At 45.1% G+C, this 23,376-nt stretch overlaps 1 protein-coding gene across 1 annotated transcript; it reads left to right on the plus strand.

Annotated features, from left to right (window-relative positions):
• The first annotated feature begins 34 nt into the window (after positions 1 to 34).
• On the plus strand, positions 35 to 22,488 carry LOC120838742 (polypeptide N-acetylgalactosaminyltransferase 2-like). Its single transcript, XM_040208783.3, has 12 exons — positions 35 to 637; positions 1,639 to 1,967; positions 9,911 to 9,978; positions 10,050 to 10,115; positions 10,966 to 11,175; positions 12,075 to 12,162; positions 13,427 to 13,530; positions 14,853 to 14,979; positions 15,047 to 15,139; positions 15,338 to 15,421; positions 17,710 to 17,965; positions 22,145 to 22,488. Exons 1-12 carry the CDS (start codon positions 539 to 541, stop codon positions 22,274 to 22,276), a joined length of 1,656 nt encoding a protein of 551 aa, XP_040064717.1. The 5' UTR covers positions 35 to 538; the 3' UTR covers positions 22,277 to 22,488.
• The last annotated feature ends 888 nt before the right edge of the window (positions 22,489 to 23,376 follow it).

Below are 23,376 nucleotides of genomic sequence, written 5' to 3' on the forward strand. Positions count from 1 at the left end.
TTTTTCTTAGTTTTGGAACAAACGGTAACGTTTCAGTCACGTGTCACATCCGGGGCTTGCAACAAGCATCGCGGCGCTACTCGCGTGGAGCTGTCTGCTACGTGGTGTACTACGCCTAAAACAAACAATCGCCTTCTAGTCCAGCGAGCTTCCAAGCGCTTGTTCAAGTTTACTCAACTTTTGGAGTCTTTTCTTGCAAACCTGAAACGCCGGTGGTGTTACAGAAGTCGCGATCGCACGACGGAAACTATACGCCGAGTTGTGACCTCCGTGAATGAAACGAGAGATCTTGATCACACACTTCGCAGCTGGACATAAACATTTGCGACTGCATGACTCTGCTCAACGCTTTGCGGTGATGTTTCGAGTGATTCACTAGTAATCGCGCCTGGCTGTTAACTTAGCCCACCCTCGCGGGATGTTTCGCGACGCCAACGATGTTGTGGCGGCTGTGCCACGGCGCAGTTGTGTGGAAGCTTCTACGGCTATGACCCCTGCCGATGCTCTGAGGCCGACAGCACTCGGCTGCTAAGAGGAGATGCTGCCAAAGAAAAAACTCAAATGGCTCCTTCTAGTTGCCATCGTGTGGGTCGGAGGGGTCGGTTACTACGCCTACAGGAGCGGACACTTTAAACAGGTAAACAGGACGCCTGCTTATCTGCCTTTAGATATCCGGCCCATACCCCTACCATGCAGATTGTTCAACTTTGCTGCACATACACCGATCTCTGCTGGAAATGTGTGTGTATATATATATATATATATATATATATATATATATATATATATATATATATATATATATATATATATATATATTCTGAACAAAAATGGGAGAAACTGATGTTATTCAATTTATTGCATGGTTAGGCGAAGGGAAAGGGAAAGAGCTGGCGAAAAATTGGGCCTGGATATATATGTATATACCTATATATATCATAGGAAACCAGTAAAGCAGATTCGTTTGCTTGGTTTCTGTTCATAAAAAGCGTGAAATATTCGTGTATGGACAACTGCTTGTTACAACAACCTTTCCGGCTACAGTTAAGATACTAGTCTGACATTTGCAAGCCAGTCACGTGTTGCACAGCCTTACTGGCCCCTACGTCTCTTTAGTTCAAATTAACGCTCATCAGGCATGCAATCACACGTGCCATCTCGGAATGTTCAGTGTTTGTAAAGTTTTCAGTCTTTTGAATTCAGACTAGCCATTTTCAGAAAACAACAAGTTACGATGGTACCAACGTGATGATTGACCCCCGGCGTAAAAATAGAACCCCTTGCGGAGTCCAATCTCTTAAATCATTAGGTTCGTCAATTTCAGAAAACAGCAAGTCACCACTTGGCATGGAGATCGAACCACAGCGTGGTCATAGAACCCTTGCAAAGTTTTCAGTCTCTCAAAAATTTTGAATCCATCAATTAAAAAAAAACAAAAAAACAGGAAGTCACAGTTACTGCTTAGCATCGGGATAGAAGCCGAGTCTGGTGTTGGAACCCTCACGCCTTCAGTCTCCTAAACAACTATAGCCATCAATTTCAGAGACCAGCGAGTCGTGGGCACCGGTGATGGTTGAACCCCAGTGTGGGAACTAAAACCCAGCATGGTGATAGAACCTTGCTTCACCATCCTTGCAGTCGGAAACTGGCAACGAAGCGCTGAGGCTGAAACCCTCAGCCACCGCGGCACTGCAGCACTACCCCGGCCGCCAAGTGTCGTGGCGCTACTTCGACGAGAAGGCCTACGTGGCGCAGTCGCAGGTGCCAGGCAGCGACCCTTATCAGCGTCACAAGTTCAACCAGGAGGCCAGCGATGCTCTGGCCAGCAACAGGGCCATCCCCGACACACGCCACCCTCAGTGCGCCAAGGAGGGACTCCTCAAGCCACAGGAGGAGTTACCTGCCACCAGCGTGGTCATCACCTTCCACAACGAAGCACGCTCAGCTCTCCTCCGGACCATCGTCAGGTGAGGAAGCACGCTGGTCACGCCGCAGAAGTCTCAAGAGACCATTAATTCAAGCTCCAGGAAACCACGCATTTTGTTTGAATTAATCAAAAAGTCTTCTAAATATGATGCAAGATAAAATTAGGATTTGTTATATGGACCAAAGCCGAACCCAAAGCCAGAGCGAGACCTTTATTTTTGATTGAACCGGAACGAAACCATAACCGAAATCAAACATGCGATATTCAACCCGAACCGGAACGAAATTGTAATTTCATGTATCGGTCACATGGTTCATTAGGAAACGGTTCGGCGTAATAAAATGTGAGCCCCGCATGCTTTTTGCAGGCGGCGGCATGAAGTCAAATATTCGCGATGGTGGCATCGGCAGCACAGTGTTGTCTGAACAAACGGCAGCAACGTGGAGATGGTACGATAACAATGAAACAAATTTCCCGTCTGTGTGCAGCATGACCCAGCATCGGTGCAGAGGTGTACACTTTACTCCGTTTCCCCTTATAATGGATCGCGACCCATACATTTCTATAGTTTCACACACCACCACCTGTGCCCTTCTACGTGTAAATAAAATTATTATATTAATATTATTACTCGTTATTTCAACCTTGAAATATAAAATATTGGTTCATTCGACCTAGAGAGTATTGGCGGTGAGCAAATTACAAGCGTGGTCGGCTGCGCCCGTTGGCTAAAAAACCCGTTTTCAAACTTTGAAGCGTGCGCCGAATGAAGAGAGAGAAAAAGGGAGCACATGTTGAGACACGGGACACGGCCGGGTCTTAACACAAAATCATTGCAGCACTGCTGCAGAGCAACGAGTGCTACTTTGCAGTAGGGATGTCGCGAACCACCCTAGGTTCGATTTCAAAAGGTTTCGATATTTTCGAAGCGAACTGAGGTTCGAATTTGCAAAATTTCAATATTTTCCTACCGACCGAGATTCGAACCTGAAAAATTCGCAACTTTCGATCACACTGCAGTTTCGAATTCGATCACACTGCAGTTTCGAATTCGAAGCTTTCACGGTTTCTAAAATTTCGGGTTTGAATATTTTGAATATATTTTTACTTGAGGTTCGATAAATTCGAAGATTTCTAACTTTCCTAACTTGAAACTCAAGATATTAGAAAATTTAGAATTTCTTGAGGTCTGAATATGAAAAATTCTAAATTCTTTGGATATAAAATTCAAAAATTTCGAACGCTTCAAATTTTTAAAGACATAAAGTTCGAAAAATTCGAAGATTTTGAACTTTTCCTACATAAAGTTCGAAGGTTTCGATTCTCTCTTAAAACTAAATTCAAAAAAAAAAAAAAAAAAAAAAAAAAACTTTAAAGATGTCAAATTTCTTTTAGGTCCAAGTTTTCAAAGTTTGAAGTCCAGTTTCCATGTTCCTCCACAGTTTCAGTTTCAAATAACGTTTTCACGACTCATTGGTTTTCACGAAATCAGGTGTAGAAAAGTTAGGGTGTGATATTTAGACTCCGCACAGTTGGGTCAGGCAATGAAATGAGACGACGAGTGTCCCGGATGTGCTGGAATATTTGCCAGTGCAGTGTGACATGTGACCATAGATCAGTAATTGTGACCGCCAGCCCGGGGGGAGGGGGGGGTGTCTTTAACGTGCATCACACAGTAGTGATCACACAAACGCACTGTTTTACGATACTCATCCCGTTCGAAACAGGCAGGGGCGGACAGGAGGTTGTAGCTCAGAAAAACCTTGAAGCGACCTGGCAAACTACCTCCCTACCCTTTGCACGCTGGGAGTAACCCGATCAAAGGCCACTCGAGTGACGCTGGCACATAGTAAATTAAGTTTGTAATTGTCCTGGAGGTTTATTTTCCGGGACGGAGGAAACGCCTTGCAAAAAGCACAGAAGCCGACACAACTCGAGTTCGAGGAGTGTTCTACAATACCAGTAGCGTCGGAAAAGGAAAAACGGGGGGGGGGGGGGGGGGGGGGGGGGAGGGGGGGAGGGGGGAGGGGGGAGGGAGGAGGGAGGGTTCCAGCCTCCCTTTTTCCCTTCCAGATATTTCGGACTGTTAAAGAAAACAATATGGGGAAAGAGGGCATGGTCGAGGTTATTTTAATCTGAAATTATTACGCATATGTATAGCTACTGTTGCTCTTCACTGCATAAAAGATAGTGTAGATCAGGGGTCTCAAACACACGGGCCACATGCGGCCTGCGACTCACTGAGAAGCGGCCCACGGGCAAACGGCTGTAAGTCCCGGTTTCCATGTCTCGAGCGCTAAAAATGACATGTGTCATAGTGATTTCATCGCGTCAATTCATTTTCGCTCGGAAAGTAGCTCCGCTTTTTTCACCTCTTTATATAGTTTATACTAATCTGTCTTCATTTGCTCTTTGTTTCGCTTTATTCCTTGCTTCCCAGCCTTTTTGTAATGTACAACAATTCCGCTACTTGTCTGCAACCTCGAGCTATTCGTTGAAGGAAGCATGTCGGCTGCGCAAACTCTCGCTTAGTAGGAGTAAGTGCCAAAGATTAAGCTATAAGCTCAAAATTCCCATCCTAAAAAAAAAAAAAAAAAAAAAATGTCACATTTAAAAGACGAGTATTTGTTCAGAGTGTTATAATAAAAATTGTGAGTAATTCAAGAACTGCCAAATTAAATTATTGTTTTTAAAGCTATGTTGAGCTGGGAATGATAGATTACTTGCTCTCCCATTCCACTAAAAAGGCCAACACGTTGGCGGGGGCAGTGTAATTTTAATTTCTGTTATCACATCAGGTCAGGGCCCAAAGTTGTCATGTATACAAATCAAATTTAAAAATGTCACTGGCAAAACTGTGAGTTTACGAAAAGCATAGGGCACGGGGTCTCTTCTCATCCATCCATTCCCCCCCCCCCCCATCCCCGTCTCACGGTGGCTCTCAAACTTTCCGGTATGAGCTATCTGGCCCCCAAACTCAGATGAGTTTGAGACCACTGGCGTAGATGGTCATTCTCGAAAACTCGTTGTCAGAAGGCACTACTTGTCACATGCTTAGTGGTTTGGAAGTTCACAGCTATGTCTTTTCGACCTAAATAACTGTGCCATTGATAAAAAAAATAAAATTAAAATAAACATAATAATAACTGCGGGGATAAAAAGCTACAGAAAAAAAAAAAAAAACTATCAAGAATTCGCCGGAAATGTTGTGTTCTTGCATATTCACGGGCTCAGAACTTCGAAACAAGTTTCTCCTACCAAAATGCGTACAGGCTAAAAGAAACTCAACCCAAGAACGTAAAATGTGAAAAAACAAATGTTTATTTTTTAATGACATGCTGAACTTGAACAATATTAGATATCTTCTCCCATGAGTTAATTTATTCCTGAACGTGAAAAAAAAATAAATGCATTATTTTGTATTCTGCAGATGGCAATGATAAGTACTGTCTGTAGTGTTAATTTAAATGCGATACCTCGAACAACTTAGACGAAAAAAAAGTAATACCAAGTTTAGGGCATAATTACCCGTAGATACATGTTTGGACATTTCTTCGAAACTTATCTTGAATAAGAATAATCACATCTTAAGACGACACTTACCTAAGCTATACATAGATCATTCTTAAGAAGTTTAACATCTCTGCCATAAATAGCTTCGACTAAAGCGCGCTTCAAACATGGCACAAACGACAATCGTCAAAAAACCGTCGTCCTTCCTCACCCCTTCGGGAATTTTTTTTTTTTTTTGCTAAGCATGCTAGAACATTAAAATAAACGGCATTGTCTTTCGTAAGGAACGCAGCACCGCATGTAAAAATTCGAGAAATAAATTACGAATGTACCTCACTACTTGAATTCAAATGAAACCGTCCGCCGGTCTTTCGAAGTTCGATGAATGTCGAACTTTTACCCTAAAAGTTTGAAGTTCGTCGAACTTTTGACATTTTAGGATTCGAAAGTTCGAAACTTTTCGAATTCTCTTGATAAATAGGTTCGAGAGTTCGAAAATTATTGAATTTCTTAGCGTAGGAAATTCGGAAAGCTGCAAACTTTTTAATGCAAGAAGTTCAAAAGTTCGAAAATCATCGATTTTTTTGTCTATCAAGTTTGAAAGTTGGACAAGCATTGAATTTTGCAGCATAATAAGTTTGAAAGTTCGAAAAGAATCAAATTTTTTTAAGGTCATAAGTTCGACGGCGTCAAACTTCTTAGTTTAACAAGTTCGAAAACTCGACTTCCGTCGAATTTTACAATATAGAAAGTTCGAAAAATTGAAATCTTTCGAACCTTTCGAACCGCTTGATTCGATAGTCGAAACTTCGGTTCGAAAAAAGTTTGCGGCATCCCGACTCTGCAGAAGTGGTCCCGGCCACCGGTCACCACTGCTGTCACCACACCAAGCACGCAAAGGACATACCCAGTTGCTGCCATTGCAATACAGCATTATACGGCAGCTCATTATAGAAATGTTAGCCCACCTGATCTAAAGCGTTGGATATTAAGAATTTTGCACGCATCTTTTAATTGGACTTTCGGATAATTCGACCCAATTTCACATGTCCCGTCTAGGTCGAATTAACAAAGTCGACTTACTTCAAAACAGAAAGCAAACATAAAAATATGAAAAGGTCCAATGTCTGTCAGTGTTCGCTTCGGTTGTTCCGCAGTGGCAAAAACTAGAACCGCCACTGGAGAGGCGAAGTGACGTAAAAGAAATGCTATCCCATTTAAAAACAAAATTAAGCATTAACCATATTGAATCAACCTGAGACTGGGGTAGAGGAGAAACATCAAAATGTGGAAGGGACAGAAAATAGATGACATCTTGTCTATTTTCTGTCCCTTCTACGTTTTGATGTTTCTCTTCTACCCCAGTCTCAGGTTAATTCAACAGGGTTAATATTCACCAGCTCGCCTGCACCCTTACTATATTTTCTCTGAAATTATGCATCTCTTTGTTTTTATTTCTAATATTGAGTGTGTGTCCTCAATGACCCACCCCTTTGATTATCTTTGGTGGTTGTGTCTAAACCATAAAAAATGGCACGTGACCACAGAGAAGAGAGTGAGCGCAACTCAAACCAACCAGTTCTCGATTAGCAGTTTTCAGGCAAAAAGAAAACGAATTTCGAACCGCAAATTTTGTTCTGGGTAGTTGGGCTCTCGTATGTCATGTACAAATAAAAACCTTGGTGAGCATAAATACCCTGTCAGTGTCTCTTTAACTACTGGGAGATTTGAATTTTGTGTTTTCTTTAGCACAGAAAATCCACGGGAAAGCGGGGGTGGGGGGAGATCACCTAAGATAGAGTTATGAACCGGTTCGATCCAGTTTACTCTTGTTGAAACCGGTAACAGAAGCGATACCAAAGCAATATTTCAAATGCATCACTGAACCAGAGCCAAATTGGAACAAAATGCAATGTTACTGAACCCGAACCTGAACCGAACCGGAATATTACCGGTTCGACATCCTGGGTAAAATGTAGGAAATAAGTTTATTCATCCCTTGAAAATGTTGTATATCATGGACTGTTTAGACAGCGCATGACACCTCAAAATAAAATTTAAGTTTGTTCCCCGTGGAGTGCGCTTCTTTTCGAGCCCCGGTGCACTGCGGAGAGGAAACACCCCCGAAAGCGAGCTCTTCGAGTGTTGCTTTTCCGCAGCGCACAGGTGCTCGGAAAGAAGTGAGCTCAACGGGTCGCGAGAGTTGAGCTCGCGAGAACAGAAGTTTATGACTTATACGAAAACGTCGTTTGCATTAAGTGGCTTATAAATACATAAAAAACATAGCAGAACAACCAAAATTTTGAAATTTGTTTGAATTAACTGAAAGTATGAAATATCCCAGTTTGAATTACAATCTCAAGCTTACGGTAGTAAAGTCAATAAAAGTACCAGAGAACGGGACAAGAAAGGACACAAGACGCTTTGTCGTCTTTTCTTTTGTAGCACTTTGTCTCTTTCTTGAGGATTTTGTTGCACCGCAGAAGTCTCAAGAAACAACCTATGGTACTATAAACGCTTTGCAGAAGCTGTGCATAGGTGCTGCCATAACTAACCTTAAATTTTTGTTTCCTCTTATCATCTTTATTTCACTTCATCATGACCATAGAAGGGCAAGTTATTGCCATTTTAGATTCTACTGTGTCCTTCTCCCCAGCATTGGCCTTTGTGGAAGCTCGTCAACGTCTGCTTCACGGGTGCTCCATCTGGGTAAGACAAAAGAATGTCAGCAATGGCGGCTGTAATCTGGCACATGTGCAGAGCGTCTAAGGTCATCAGCCATTAAAGCACCAGAAAACGGGACAAGAAGGGACGCAAACAAAGCACTTTGCTGTCCCCCTTCTTGTTCTGTTCTCTGGCATTTTTATTGTTGATGGAACATACTAACTGGGACCTCTTCCCATTCTACTGCTAGTAAGGTCAGTTGAAGGCTTACGGAAATTCTGAAAATGAATTTACCGTAACAACAGTGGCCGAACGTGCATCCTTTTCTTGCCAAATTTAGAAGGAAAATTTGCCACGTCATATGACGGGCATTTTTTTTAGCAGTTAAAGGTGCGGTGAGGCTACCATTGTCTTTCTCCCAATTTTTGTTGTTTTCCTAAACACTTACACGTGGCTACCTGTCACATGGGGACAGAGACTTCAGTTCCACGGAAGTTGAGGTGCTTTGCGAAACTTCCAATAATATAATCTAAACATGATTGAAAGAACCAGACATTCTCGATGAAAGTGAAGAAACACAGGCAAGCTGGTGAACTAACCCCATAACGATAAACTGGGGACTGGGAACCAATTAAAAAAAGGCTTGATTTACACCTAAGCTCTTCTTATGAGTTATGAATGCAAAAGCATGCTTGTCATTTTTTCGCTCCCTTGTTTCATCTGTGGCGTATGTGCTTTGGGCAAGCACGCACTATCCCAGCTCTCCTCGCCGCTCTGACCTTGGACGCTTCGTGTTACCGGCACGCTCGTGGCACAGACACGCAGCACCATGAGGTGGCTGTCGTTGAAACTGACGCGCAGCGGCCAATGGGAGCCTCGTTCGTTGAAACTGTGACACGCCAGCCAATGGGACCAAAGCCGAAATCAGCTTCACTCCGCTCCTTTGGAATCGGGGAAACTAGGTGCCGTTTGGCTAGGCTTTTCGCATGGTTTCAAAGCTGGGAGATTGCGGCTTTACTCGGCAAAAGAAGTTGAGGTGCCGTTTGGCGCAGCTTCAAAGCTGATGATATCGGCTCTCTCCATGGGACAGTTAATGCTTTCGCATAAAAAAACTGACAACCACACGCACCATCTCAAACATTCTCCTTTCTTTTCTTTTTGATTGGATGGGTTTTCACCACATTGGTGTACAATAACAATACACAATAAATAACATGGTCATTTTCCCCCACAGACACTGCTGCACTGCTGATAAAGCTTTGTGAGGTAAAAATGTGCTTGCTCCTCAGCACAAATTAATCTTGTTGAGTATTATAGCAATATGCCCCCCACCCCAAAGATAGACTTGCTGCCAAATTAAAGTGGATTTCAAACAGCATAGGCAATGTTCACAATGTTCGGGAGGGTTGTTGCCAAACCAGAAACATGCTTGCTCTGGTGTCCTCTTGAAAGTGTATAATAGTTCTAAGTGGCACCACTTTGAAACTTGGACATAGACTACAAATGACAAGTTCTTAAACTGTGCTGTTTCTTAAAATGTTCTCTTTCTGAAGCTGTATTTTCCCCTTAATTTAAGCACATCTCGCTCGACTACCCATCACTGCCAAGTCATCGAACCTTGTGCAGCTAACATTAGCTTGCCACGGGTTTCCTTATGGGTGTCACTCCAATGAAGAAAGGTGGTGGGAACGATTGTAGCGTTTTGTGTCGAGGCAGCAAAGTTATATGTCTGTCGTAAAGATTACAGTGAATGAAAAGTCGTTCGTCTAACGCTTTCGGTACTCCGTTTCTGGTTTCACGCTGCAGTGTGCTAAACCGGAGCCCCGCGGAGCTCATTGAGGAAATCATTCTGGTCGACGACTTCAGCGACGATCGTGAGTTCCCGTGATGTTTTAGGACCACAAGCGGGGGTGGCCAGATGCTCAACTTCCTTCGTTTTTCGCAGCTTCCGACGGTGAAGAGCTGGCGAAAATCCAGAAGATCCGCCTGTTGCGCAACACTCAGAGAGAGGGTGAGCTGTGACTAAACTTTGAGCTTTACGGTAGATGGACCACCATAATGCTCCTATACTATCATATGCAGATGGGGCAAATCATTCCTACTGTATGATTTGCCCCATATGCTTTCTGCTCTTTCACCTGACCTTTTCACTCTTTGACGGGTTTTTTCACGATCATCTCTCACTTTTGGGCGGGCGCTTATTCGGTATCTTATGGTAACTAAAGTATTTAGTTTACCATAATTAGTTACGATTTCAGTACAAATTCATACTTTTGATGTTACGACAAGATCACACGTCCCTTAGTCACATTTTCGAAGTGACTAGAAACTTGGTTCATTAACAGCTACTTATTAAAATGATGTTGACAAATACAATACACAAATTTGCCACAATTTAGTTTCAACTTCAACGCCACGTGTTGTCACTACCTCAAGCGCTTCCTCAGGTAGAACGCCAATCAAAAGTTGACTGTTGAAAACCGAATCGTTGGTTAGTACGCACCCGACGTCGCGGGATATCGTAAAAGTGCCATCGGAATGGAACCTAGTCACCTTTTGCAAGTAATCATAACTATGAGGGATTTGTAAAAATGTAATGACCTGTAACTTAGCTACACTAGAGCACGAGTGAGCACAAAAGCTTTTTCGCGCATTTGCAATGGATGTGACCAACCGCATCGCAACTTTTTGTGACTGCTCACAACATGGTAACAACCCAGCGCCATGCATCGGGTCGCTTCGGGACCACCTTTAATGCCTGGGCAGAACGGGGCACCAAACATACCAGTCAGAGAAGTGGTCCGGGCACCATAGGGCCGCCGTCCCTGTTCACTGCATAAACGGCCATCTCCGATTGGCAGGGCTGGTGCGGAGTCGCGTGCGTGGAGCCAGGGCGGCCAAGGCCCCGGTGCTGACGTTCCTCGACAGCCACTGCGAGTGCAACCAGGGTTGGCTGCCTCCGCTGCTCCGCCGAGTGAAGGAGGACCCCCGGCGAGTCGTCTGCCCCGTCATCGACGTCATCAACCTCGAGAGCTTCAAGTACTTCGGCGCCTCATCTGACCTCAGAGGCGGTGTGTAAAGCTGGCCGCCAGTCCTCCTTTTTGTTTGTTTATGTTTTGATTAAGGTTCCACGTTACAGGGTCAACTCTGTTGTGGAACTCCCATGGAGAAGCAAACCCGCCTCCCGAAGCATCTGGGATGTCCTTAATGATAATAATAATAATAATAATAATAATTGCGACAGTGTGATGTCTTTGTGATTGCCCTCTTCCAGGGTTCAACATGCAACAAAAGAGATCTTAGATTGGCCTTCGGGGGACATCTGTGTCCTTTCTATGATCGGGCTTAGTGTGTCAAGTTCCCGGTCCTAAAAGACAAGTTCTGATGTGGGCTAGTATAATATTTCTCGCTTTATGCCCTTCGGAGGACATCGAGGAAAGCTGTTAATACCTTTCCTAACAGTCTTTCTCAAACTTCCTTTTGGTTCAGAACATAAATACAATGGATTTTTTTTGCCCTTTTTTGGGGGAAATAAATATACACCGAAAAAAAAATTGAATTTTAAAGTAAACACCGAAAAAGTATGCTGAATTTTGAAAAAATAAAAACCGAAAACGCGGAACCCTAGTCATACCTTACATTTGTGGCTCACTGACGAAATGCTGTTGGCCACCCAGATTTCGGTGCAGGACTGTTGGCCGCTAAGCGTAAAGCTCCTCAATGTGTTTGTGCTTGTCTTACAAGTAGAGTCAAATGTGCCAATGCACAAGACCCATGCTTCGTGCGGCCCTTGAAAGCAAGTGATGCAGCAGTGCTCGCTCGTGGCACGTGCCTCAAGTATTTGCACAACAATGTTGTCAGTACTTGTAAAAAACATGTGAAGAGTGAATTTCATCTAGAGACTTTAGCTGAACGAACTGTTGCTGTTCGTTCGGCGGCACGCGCTTGATTTCAGTGACTGATTGTGCAGGGTTCAACTGGAACTTGGTCTTCAAGTGGGAATTTTTGTCTAACAAGGAACGGGAGGAGCGGGCTAACAATCCAACACTGCCCATCAGGTGATTTTTTTATATTTTTTAAATTTTTTTTTCTCTTGACAAAGAAATGTTGCGAACAACTCGAAGTTTGAGTGCAAAAAGGTTCGACGCTCGCCGGCCTCGCTGAGATTCAGACTCGCAGAGTTCGAAGAGAACGTACCTCGCCTGGGTTTGAATTTTCGGATTCCGAGGCTTTCGAGGTTTCGGAAAGTTGTAGGTTATAGTGTACTAGCACGGCCCAAAGATAAATTCTGGCATCTAAGAACGGAATACTTTTGCCATCGTCGCCAAACAAGTGCCTGCATTCATGCAATACCTTATTCGTAGTGAAATTAATAAAAAAAGAACAAACACAGAGCAATCAATGAATAGATGTCATGCTACATTCTTGTTCGAGTATTGTCTTTTCCGGCCTATGTCACAGACCCTTTAAAAATAGCTGTTTTTGGAAAAAAGGTTGGTACATAAGTCGCACCCATGTCATTTGTACGGTCGACGCAGCGAAACTGCATTAAAAAGCTCGCATCTGTCTATTATGATCGCAACACATTCACTAGCAAGAGCAAACCTCAATATTCTCGTAAACGAATCACGATACACAACACCCGTGGCAAATTTTCGCAGCAAGGGTTCATACTCTTAGAAAATAAATGCGTACAAGGAACTCGCCAACCTCATAGAGACGCGCGTGTTTGTCCCTCGTCCCCTTTTTGTCCGTCGTCTTCGGTTAGAATCTCGTATAGTCAATGGAAATTTCGGGAAAACGTTGCGACTTATTCGCTGGAAACTATGGTACGCTATTTTCGCAGGTTAGATATTCATTGAATCCAGCAATAACATAAAAGAACACAAAACAGACTCGCATTCCGGGTTTGTCATATTTGATTCCTAGCCGTAACAAGCTAAACAATTCCGGGCTTTCTAACTCGTTAGTTCATTATTCCAACATCCCACTCTAAACCAAACAGGCAGTCTTTTTGGTATGTATCCCAAAGCACTCTAAACGCAGAGCATTTAGAGTCGACCGTGTCACATAAAATGGCATGACCCGAGAGTTTCTTCTATTAGGTCTCGTCACTGTTCTAGCACCACAGTCATACACCGATTGTCGTGAGTGCCCCGACATCATCAGAGTGACGTCACCATCAAGGCTGCATGTGAGCATGAACACGAAGACCCTAGGAGCCGGCTCTGTCAATGCTATGCATTTAAAACAAACGTACGACTTTGGCGGGGGAACCGGTCAAAGTGTCGAGATCCTCACGGGATACGTCTTTCTCCGCAGGACCCCCATGATAGCGGGCGGCCTATTCGTGGTAGATCGAGCCCAGTTCGAGCGCCTCGGTGCCTACGACACAGCCATGGACATCTGGGGTGGCGAGAACCTTGGTGAGGTTGCGTCACACCCTTTCAGTGACCGGGTTTTCACTTTTTGACGGATGTTATTTTTTGCATACAGAGAGCGGCCAACCACAAAGACTAGTGCGTTTGGCATGCCATGCAAAATTTGAATTCCAAACATACCTGAAATTTGGCATGCAGGTCTAGTTTTTAGAGGTCAACTTGGGTGGTGAAATACTAAAAATACTGGAGCAAAAACGGTGGGCTTGCATTTACTGTCGTATATCAGCCTTCTTGTCATCTGCACACTGGTTTTGAAGCTCGCTTCCAGGTGACTTGCTGAGCACAAAAACGCTGAGAACGCCATAATAGCTAGAGGCTGGTGGCTAGCAAAATAATCTAGGTAAGTAATTTAACAAATCATATGAACGACGACCATCTGGGAGCAAGCCAGTGTGCAGACGACAGACATTCAGTATAAGAAGTGGGAAATGTGTGGCTGCCATTTTTGCTTTCTTTTTTATACTTCACCAACTCCGAGTTGATGTCGAGATAAAATACACATAAAACATTTGCGAAATGACGTTTGTGTGTCTAATTTCAGGTACGTACGCTTAGAATTTGAATTTCGCAAGTCGTGCCAAATGTGCCGGTTCTTGCAACTGCCCCCACACATTTCTGATTGTGGGGAAACACTCGAGGTTAGACAGGAGTTTGATGCTCTCAGGCTTCGTATCTTTTCTCTAATTGAGCGGTAAAAGCTAGCTTGTTATTTTTTTTATTTTTTTGTTACCGGAAAACTTGGGGAGAAAACTCAATTCTCACTTTTTGGGGTCAATCAACCGAGTAAGCATTTTGAAAAAGGTATCCTTAGGGAATTCATTTGCATGAAAAGTGGAGCAATAAAACCTTAGCTTCTTTCTTTTTATTTTTTTTTACTTACCCACTTTGCGCATCCTAGTCTCGTGTCATTGAGCGATATCCTGGACTCATTTGATTCACCTGGACCAGCTTCACTCGGTGCACACCTCCGTATTCGATTTACGAGTGCAGCCTGTCTCAAAACACTACCAGAAGTAGACTGCCTCACATTTTCCTTCACCGCACTACACCTTTCTACACCGGTGCAAGCCGCTGCAGGTAAATCGAACGAGCCCACCATTTCTTGGTCCGCAAACCAAAGAAAAAAGTCGGCCCGTGTCCGGATTCCCAAATTTGGAGTGCTAACAAAGTCGCAACCCCAATTTCCTCAGTAACGTATTTGGGCATGCAGACTGCATGGCCAGCCACCGTCCCGTCACCTCCACCACCGGCGTCAAGACCAATTTCTCGCATCGCGAACTACGACGTGGACTCGCATCCTGTTGCAGAGCTCTCGTTCCGAGCGTGGCAGTGCGGCGGCAGCCTCGAGATCCTGCCGTGCAGCCGAGTTGGCCACGTCTTCCGCAAGCAGCACCCCTACTCCTTCCCCGGAGGGAGCGGCAACGTCTTCGCCAGGCAAGCGTTTCCCCCCCAGACGTCGCTTGTTCGCACGACACGCGACTAACTGCTGCCGCCCTCGCAGGAACACGCGTCGGGCTGCCGAAGTTTGGATGGACGACTACAAGAAGTACTACTATGCCACAGTGCCCGTCGCCCGCAACGTGCCCATGGGCAGGTGAAGCTTTCTCCTTCGTTTGGGAGTTAAAAAACTTTTGGGTGGCCTTGATGGCACAAAACCGCTCGTGGGAATGCATGCCCCATCAAACCAGGCTTCATCACACTGCGTACCTGTCGCACGGTGTGGCTGTCGCTTTGCGTCGCTCCGTGGTGTCCCTACCTCGGACTCAATGCGTGTTTTCGACTCCGCTTTCAGCGTTGAAGAACGGCTGAACCTACGTAAAAGCTTGGGATGCCACTCTTTCCAGTGGTACCTGGACAACGTTTACCCGGAACTCAAGTGAGTCGAAGTTGCATGGAAGTTGGCTTTGTGGCAAGGCGTTGTTGTGGAGCTGGAAAGCTCGGGGCTACTTCGAATATTTGCATTCTAATGCTACTGGCTGCGTTACGACTTCTTGTACTCCGCTAAGGTGCTTTGAGCAGACCTAGGTTGTCATAGCAACGACCTCCTCGTCGGCAGCGAGGCGGTTGGTCAAATTCGAATGCAAATGTCTGAAGCATCCTTCACTCGCTCAGAAGTTTCTCGTGCTTTGATTCACGGGACAGTGCGACTGCAGAGCACTGCATTACTTTCCTGACATTGGTGCTATAATATTCCACACGATAGCAAAAGTTTTCACGATAGCATGAGCTTTTGTATGCATGCAGGAGCCCAAAGATCCGTGTGACTGGAATACAATAAACTAATCATTAAAATAAAGCGTGTTCTTCTTAAGGTGCACGTCATCTGGTCATACTGCACCACGTCTTGCATTTTGTGAAGCCGGATTGAGAGGTTAAAATTTGAGCTCGTCTTGGCGCTGATGTCTCCACTGTGAAATGCCAAACCTCTTCTCTGTTGCCCTAAGCTCCAGAAAGAGCTTCTGGACTTTGTGCATTAAAAGTAAGGGTCAAGTTCTGCTTTTTGATCTGGACGAGGAGTTGCAGCAACGAAAATAGTCACTGCTAGGCTCGTTTTTCAACCTGCCAACCTTGGCATGCAGAGATGTCACTTGAGCTAAGCACATTTTATAATATGAAGCATTTTTTTTTTTTATATGAAAGCATTAATTATTTCATGGAGCGAACCGGCGTTATCAGCTTTTGAAGCCGTGCCAAACGGCACCTAAATTCCCCTGTCTCATGGAGCGGAGCCTGTAGTCAGTAGCAGCCACCCGATTGGCTGGCGTGCGCCATAGTTCCAAGGAGCGCCATGGCGCAGCGGCCCAGCCGCCGGAAAAGCACGGAACACATGAGCGGTGAAAGTGGGCATCATGCTGCACTTGCAGCTCAGCGCGCCACAGGTGCACTGCGCCACTTTATCTGTATTGACCAGATCCAAGCGACGCCGCGCCACACGGAAGTGTCATTAGGAGGCCAGCACCGGTTGCTATGATACTACCGCTCGACGCCCGTTTTCATCACTCATGTGTCCCTTGTATAAGAGGGAGTGGCTGGCCGCAGAGCAAGCAGAGCCCACCCAGGCAGACTCCGGAGAGGCCACACGGCCGAGCTCAGTGCGACGCGCAGCTTGTAGCAATACGCTAGATATACGAATGCCTTTGCATTCCGACACATTAGCAGTCTTAAGTGTTTTTGTAGGTTTTTCTAAACTTGATCCCTTAAAATGCTCACCACGAGTTACGTTTGTATTCACATTATAAGGATAAAAGTGCACGGGAAATTGCTAGGCAATTGTGTTGCATACGTGAATCGTTCTAGCATCACAAACATTTATACCGTCGTTTAGCAACACGTCTAGTTCGCTGAGCCAGACACCTACATTCACAGTGCTCTTCATTGGATAATTTAACTCGTGGCACGCATACACTTGAAACGATAAACCTGGTGATGTCCTCCTCTCCCACCTTGCTTACCTCTCCTCACTTTGCCCCTGGTCACACGACCTCCCTGTTAACCTATCGGCGTCGAGCACCTTGCCCCTCCTCTTCCAATTGTCACCCAATCGGCTTCGAGCCTCGCGGCCACGCTTTTATCTGGGCTTCACTTTTGGACTTCACGAAGTGTGGAACACCTAGCCAAAGAACACTTCACGGAAGTAATTGTTTTCCACGTTTGTTTCGACAACTGAAAGTTAGTCAGTCCCAATGGCTGCCAGGTGTCTGCGCTGTGTCTCCTCTGTAGATGAGAAATCTATTGAGTGCAGTAGGACAGCCGGCCCGAGGGTCTCCAACATGCAGTAATACACAAACGCTAGCTGGTATGGTGTTCGTCCAGATCGAAATGGACAGGGGTGGGAAATGAAGCTGGGATTCCCACATTCCGCAGCAAGAGCTTTTGCTCTGGACGTCTCGAGCCAGCCACCAATCCCCCTTACACGCCTGCCAAAAAAGTGAAATGGCTGTCGTCACTGACAAAATGAGGACAGTAGGGAGGAGCTTCACTTGTTCTGCCTGCAGCGCGAGCCTCCTAGCTTGGCAGCGCCGAAGGCGGGGCATTCAAAAGGGACGTCCCGTCATCCTCGCTGTCTTCGATCATAACTACAAACGCGAGGAGATTATTTGAACGCTCTACTGACGGCGGGATCGGTGTCGTCGTAACCTGCAACGGTGCTCGTTCGACACGCAGGGTGCCGGCGGCCGGGGGTGAACGCCTCGCGTCCTTGCGTCAGGGCCAGATGTGCCTGGACACCCTCGGAGGCAGCGAGGGAAACCCCGTAGGGCTCTTCACCTGCCACGGGTCTGGGGGCAACCAGCAGTGGAGCTTGGCCTCGCGACTCATAGCTCACGGTGGTCTCTGCATCACAGTCGACACGGAGGCGCCTTCCGGCGCGGCGCGAAGTCACCCCCTGGTCTTGCGGCCGTGCGGCGGACACCCCTCACAGGTAAAACTTGTCGTTCAGTCCCATAATTCTTTTTACAGCGGAGCTGTTAACCCCTTAACTGGGGAGCGCGTCTTTCGACACGCATCAATTTTGACTGCAGATTGGGGGGCGCGTCTATAGATGCGCTACACTTCCTTTGCTGTTGGGAAGCGCCATCTATCCTTGTGTATCGGAAACATTTTTAGCTTTAAAAATAATGCATACATGGCAGCACAAAAAAAGGTTGAAGACTCCCGTATGACACCTTTGACTGTCTGTTTGAAAAATGGCATCCAGCAAACGCCAGCGTGTCCTTTGACCGACGAAGAAATCGCTGAGGTACTGCAAAATGCTCGCAAGGACAGCGACTGCGATGTTGATTTCTCGAGTTCGATGGAATGCTCCCCGGGATCAGACACGAAATTTCAAAATGACTCAGCGGAATAATTGTTTATAAAAACAGCATCAATTTCGGCGTCTGCTGCTACCTCGCAAGACGCCAGCATCTATTTCGGATTGTAGAAAGTGCAGGGTGTACATCCAACTTGATATACCAAATAAATTTGTTTTATTTTTTGAGATAATTGTTATACCTTCGGGGGCTAGAAGCAAATTAAAAAAAACTCTCCATTTTACAGATATTTTTAGTAAAAACAGTCCCTAGTTAAGGGGTTAACAAGGGCTAGTTTTTCCAGGATTGTGTCTGGTACCAAACAAATGTCGACACCCGTGGTCGACACAACACCCTGGTTGCCGCCGTTGCTTGTTGATGGCGGCAACATTTCTTCGGAGGAAGAAGAGCTGGAACGGAACAAGTAGCGATGTGCGCATTAGCGCGAATAGTTCCGCAACCGCCGCGAGGCTGCTATCGCCTAAAGTTCCGCTGCGTCAAGTGCTTCAGATTCCCTTGCGAAAGAAGAGCAGATTGTTAGTCCGGAAAGCCACCGCCGAGAACAGAAGCTACAGCTCTGCCGTTCTTCCTTCTTCACTAAAATGAAAAAGCTGAAAGTTTTATTTTTTTTTATTTTATTTTTTTTTCACATCTTGCATGTATGGGTTTAAATAGAGATGAAACATTAATCACTCAAATTGTCACTTCTGGTTTCACCCTGTGGTGCATGTTTTCATCTTGGTTGGTGTTTAAGCTGGTTCGCACACTTGCAACTTTCAGTTTCTGTATTCAGTCGCCGACTGATTTTTCGGACTTCGCAGGGAGTGAAAAAATGTCCGAATAATACAACAGTCCGAAAAATCAGCAGATTAAAAAACTTGCTTTTATTACATCTAAGTGGGCTTAAAGGTGCGACGCAAAGATTTTTAGACTTTGTCCATTTAAACTGCAGAAATGAATCTGTGTCACCTATGAAACAAAGAACAGAAAATCGTATTTTCTTGCGAGCGCTAGTTTTTATTTTAAAAAATGAAACAAATCGAAAGTCAAGGTGCCTCTCAACTCCGCGTCGCCTTTTGAGGGACGTACTCTGGGGGGGATCACATAGTTTCCCCTTGGGTTCTCTCTTCAGAGACCCCAGCCACTTCCTCCGCGACTGTCTACTTTTAAAGGATTAGCATCGTCGAGGATTAGCATCGTCGAAGGTCGTGGCAAGCGATCGACACAGAAGACGGTTTGCCACGGCGCTGACGGGAAGTGTAGCAGCGAAGGGGGATAGGTTTTTGTTGACTTCCGCGTATCCCCCAGAGACGCTGCCACCGTAGTTCCTGTAACCATCACATGTGGCTGCTTATCAACAAATAGTTTTTTTTTTTTTTTTTTTGTGATTACGCTGTGGAATAGCAGTTTTTCGGGGCAAGGTGACGTGTTTTTGGTCACTTGTGCTTGGATAAACAATATAAAAAATACAAACTGCCAATTCTTGCAACATTAAAATTGTTGCACTACCCCTTTAAAAAAAGTCATCAATAGTGCCTTGCTTTAGGTTACGCCTCCGCTTGCATTTGGCCGCTTTCTATTAGCTTGAGGATCGCCGCCTTCTTTTCTAGCGTTAAGGTCGAGTACTTTCCGCGCTTGCATTTCGCCGCGGCAGAGGAACAGATAGGGCCATGACGTTCCAGCCAGCGTAGCCTGAAGACATGATTCACCGAGACGAGATGAGAGGCACGAGTCCACAACTGCAGAATGACAAATGAACAAAACAAAATGGTAACAGTGGTGATGTTAATGACGCGTAGCTAGAGAAAAAAGAAGCTGTGGCATAGCATCACCTAGCGGTAGGACTTAGCAGAACTGAAGTAGCGCTGCCAAACCAAGCGAATCCATGCTCAAGAGAACATAGAATCTAAAATGGTGGCTTCTCGGTGGTGTTTCCTGCTGATCGCTCGCAACAATTTTGGCCGAAAAATTTCACTTTCATACTTCAAGCTTGAAACATTGGTCGTGAACATGCACTCTTTCTATCCTCCCTTAGGTCCAAAACATCAAACAAGTTCGAATTATCGGTGTCCGAAAAATCGGTCGGAGTGTATTTCCTATTTTTTCGTGCATCAATATCTTTTTTTAGGCTCGAAAAACTTTTGACGATGTTATAAGTAGGGTTCGGAGTTTTCGGTTTAAACCGATAAAACCCGATAAAAGTACGCCGAATTCATTTTCGGAAATTCGGTTTTAACCGAAAAGGTCAGTTTTTAGGTTCGGCATTTTCAATTTAAACCAATAAAAACCGATAAAAGTACGTCGAATCCATTTTCTAAAAGTCAGTTTTAACCGGAAAAGGTCACTTCAACCTTCCAGTCGTACCGCAGAGCTGTGGCGAAAAAGTGGAACGACAGTGTCTATCGAAAAGTGTCCGAATGTATGGGATACACGGATGCCATCACGAAATTTTGGTTTAATGTGCGCATCATCGATCGGAACGTGAAGTCCGAAAGGCCCCATGACTTCGCCATGTACGAGCGTGTTTTCAAACTCGTTGTAAGGAAGAATGACTTGATGCGAGCTCTGCATGTTGTGTTGTCCTTTAAAACGTCGCACCGTGTCTCTTTTGGCGGTCACAATTGGTTGATTGGCTGATTTTGGCTCAGGCAGCGCTTCATCTCCTCAGTTTGCAGTGTCCAGTGTTAGCGTTGAGAGGGCATTCTCGAAGCTCAGGGTCATATTAACACGAAGGAAAGAGTGCGGATCAACGAGGAAAACCTGGAAAGTATATGTGTGTGTACTATAATAAGATCAGGTAATCCTGATTTACAGAAGGTAAAGTTCCATTTTTTTTTTTTTTTGGGGGGGGGGGGGGGGGGGGGGCATAGTTTTCATATATGAATAGTTTGTACAGCTGTGTTTTTTCTTGATTCTTTTTCAGTTGCACACGTTTGCCAAAGAAAGTGTCCATTTCTTTTTCAATGTATTTGTGCCGTTATTCTTTGAGTGATCACAAATATCAGAGCTACAAGGATTATCTGATCCGGTGTCCGTTGGTGTTGATTTTATATTCACCGAAAAAAGCTGATAAACTTTTGTGGGCATAAATATACGCCGAAAAAAAACGAAATTTGAATTTCAAAATAAGCACCGAAAAAAGTACGCCGAATTTTGAAAAAATAGAAACCGAAAACGCGGAACCCTAGTTATAAGCAACCACATGTTATAGATAGTATGTACATTTTGCAAGGAGCTAGTGGTGGCGGTGACGACCGGAGCCATGCAGGGACTCCGCAGGCTCTGCACGATACCCAGAGAGGGCGCGGGCGTTCCCTTTTGGAGTTCCCAGGAGAGACTCGAGAGGGCCTCAAGTCTTGAAGGGGGGGTTGAGGTGAGGGATTGACGGGACAAGAGGGGAACGCAGCATGTGGCAGCCGCAGCGAGTTTGAAAGTAAAGGAGCGCTTTTACTTTACGACGTCGGTCCTTGTGTATCGAAGGCTTCGGTGCCGTCACGTCGTGCGGGGACGTCACACGGGGACGTGCGTTCTTGTCTCCTCCTTTCCCTCAGTTTTCTATTCGTATAGCCATTCCCTTTTGTGGTGTCTTGACTGCATCATTGAGGGCAGAGAGCTTGTGTTGCCAGTGGCACAGCAACCGAAAGAACTCCATTGTTTCATGAAAACGTTTGTGGCTACGGTAGAAATGTCTTGCCGGCTTGGCGCTGCTCAACGGGGTCACCCCATTAACACGAGTTTATAGAGTCGAAATCTATGTTCACGACATTGCCCATGTTTCTTGCTCATCTTCGTTGCTGATGTCGTTGCAGAGATGGCTGTGGCGCGACCAGCGTCTGGAACAGCCCGGCGGAAAGCTCTGCCTCGACGGTGGCGGAGACCAAGTGGCGGCGAGACCGTGCCGACGTGGCGCCACCTCGCAGCTCTGGGCGCTATCCAACTGAACGGCTCGGAACGGTCGGCGTGCCAAAACACAAACTAAGAAAAACAATGCCTCGGTAAACAGACGTGCCGCGGCAGCGTTGGTGCTGCGTTGAAGGCTTTACAGGAAAAGAGAAGACGAACGGCTAGCACTTAAGACAAGGTATCGATTCATATCCCACGTGCAATCCCGCAAATATTTAATGGTACAAATAAATGAATGGTTCTAAACCGATCTGTAACTCTATGGCGTTTTTTATTGGACCTTCGCTGTATGTCAGTGGATAGAGCTGTTAAGGAGCGACAGAAAACGTGACCCAGAAAGAGTAATTTGTTAATCCGTTCAAATGATGTCGGCCTTCATCATTGGAGGCACCGTTCCAATTTAGACACAATTTAGATAATTGAAGAAAAGTCCCTCCTGGAAGCCTCGGAATGGCAAAAAGTCTCCCCTTGGCCCCCCTCCCCAAAGCTTGTTTCCTAGTTTTTTTTTTTGTTTTTTTTTTTTAATTTTTGATAATGTGTGGTCAAAAAGTGCAGGACCAGTGTCCCTTTCTGCGGTACAAATCGGCATCCGTCACACCAGAAAGTTCCGGACATGTTTCAAGGCTCGTTTGAGGTGCACAAGATGTTGAAGCATTGTCAAAGGTAGGAGGTTCGCATGAAGACGGGACTATCAAAACTCCTCCCTGCCGCTCTCACCTCATCAGTGGCTAGAGAGACCCTTAACCCTTCGACGATTATACATTTGAAAGTGCCCACCTAAATGCAAAACTGCAGGCATCGCAGAAGATGTTGCTATTTGTTGCCTTTGGAGAACTGTACAGTATAACCCCATTGCAACAAATCTTGTTTCAGCAGAGATTCGGTCATAACATACCAATTTGTTAAGTTTGGTTAGTCTTCCTATTTATGCCATTGATTTAGCTTTGCTTACTACTGTAACATAGGTACATTTGGATATAATGGACTATATTGAGGAGTTTTGTTAGTTCACCATTCCGTTATAGCAGACTTTTTTAAGCTAGCAGGTATCTGCTAGCTTAATATTTTGAAAAACTAAAGTCACCTGTAACTGCCAAAAAAGAAACTACCTATAAATTCTTTATTATATAGTGGATTA

Source organism: Ixodes scapularis, unplaced genomic scaffold (assembly GCF_016920785.2).
Source record: "Ixodes scapularis isolate PalLabHiFi unplaced genomic scaffold, ASM1692078v2 PGA_scaffold4__175_contigs__length_147842914, whole genome shotgun sequence".
Taxonomy (NCBI): Eukaryota; Metazoa; Arthropoda; class Arachnida; order Ixodida; family Ixodidae; genus Ixodes; species Ixodes scapularis.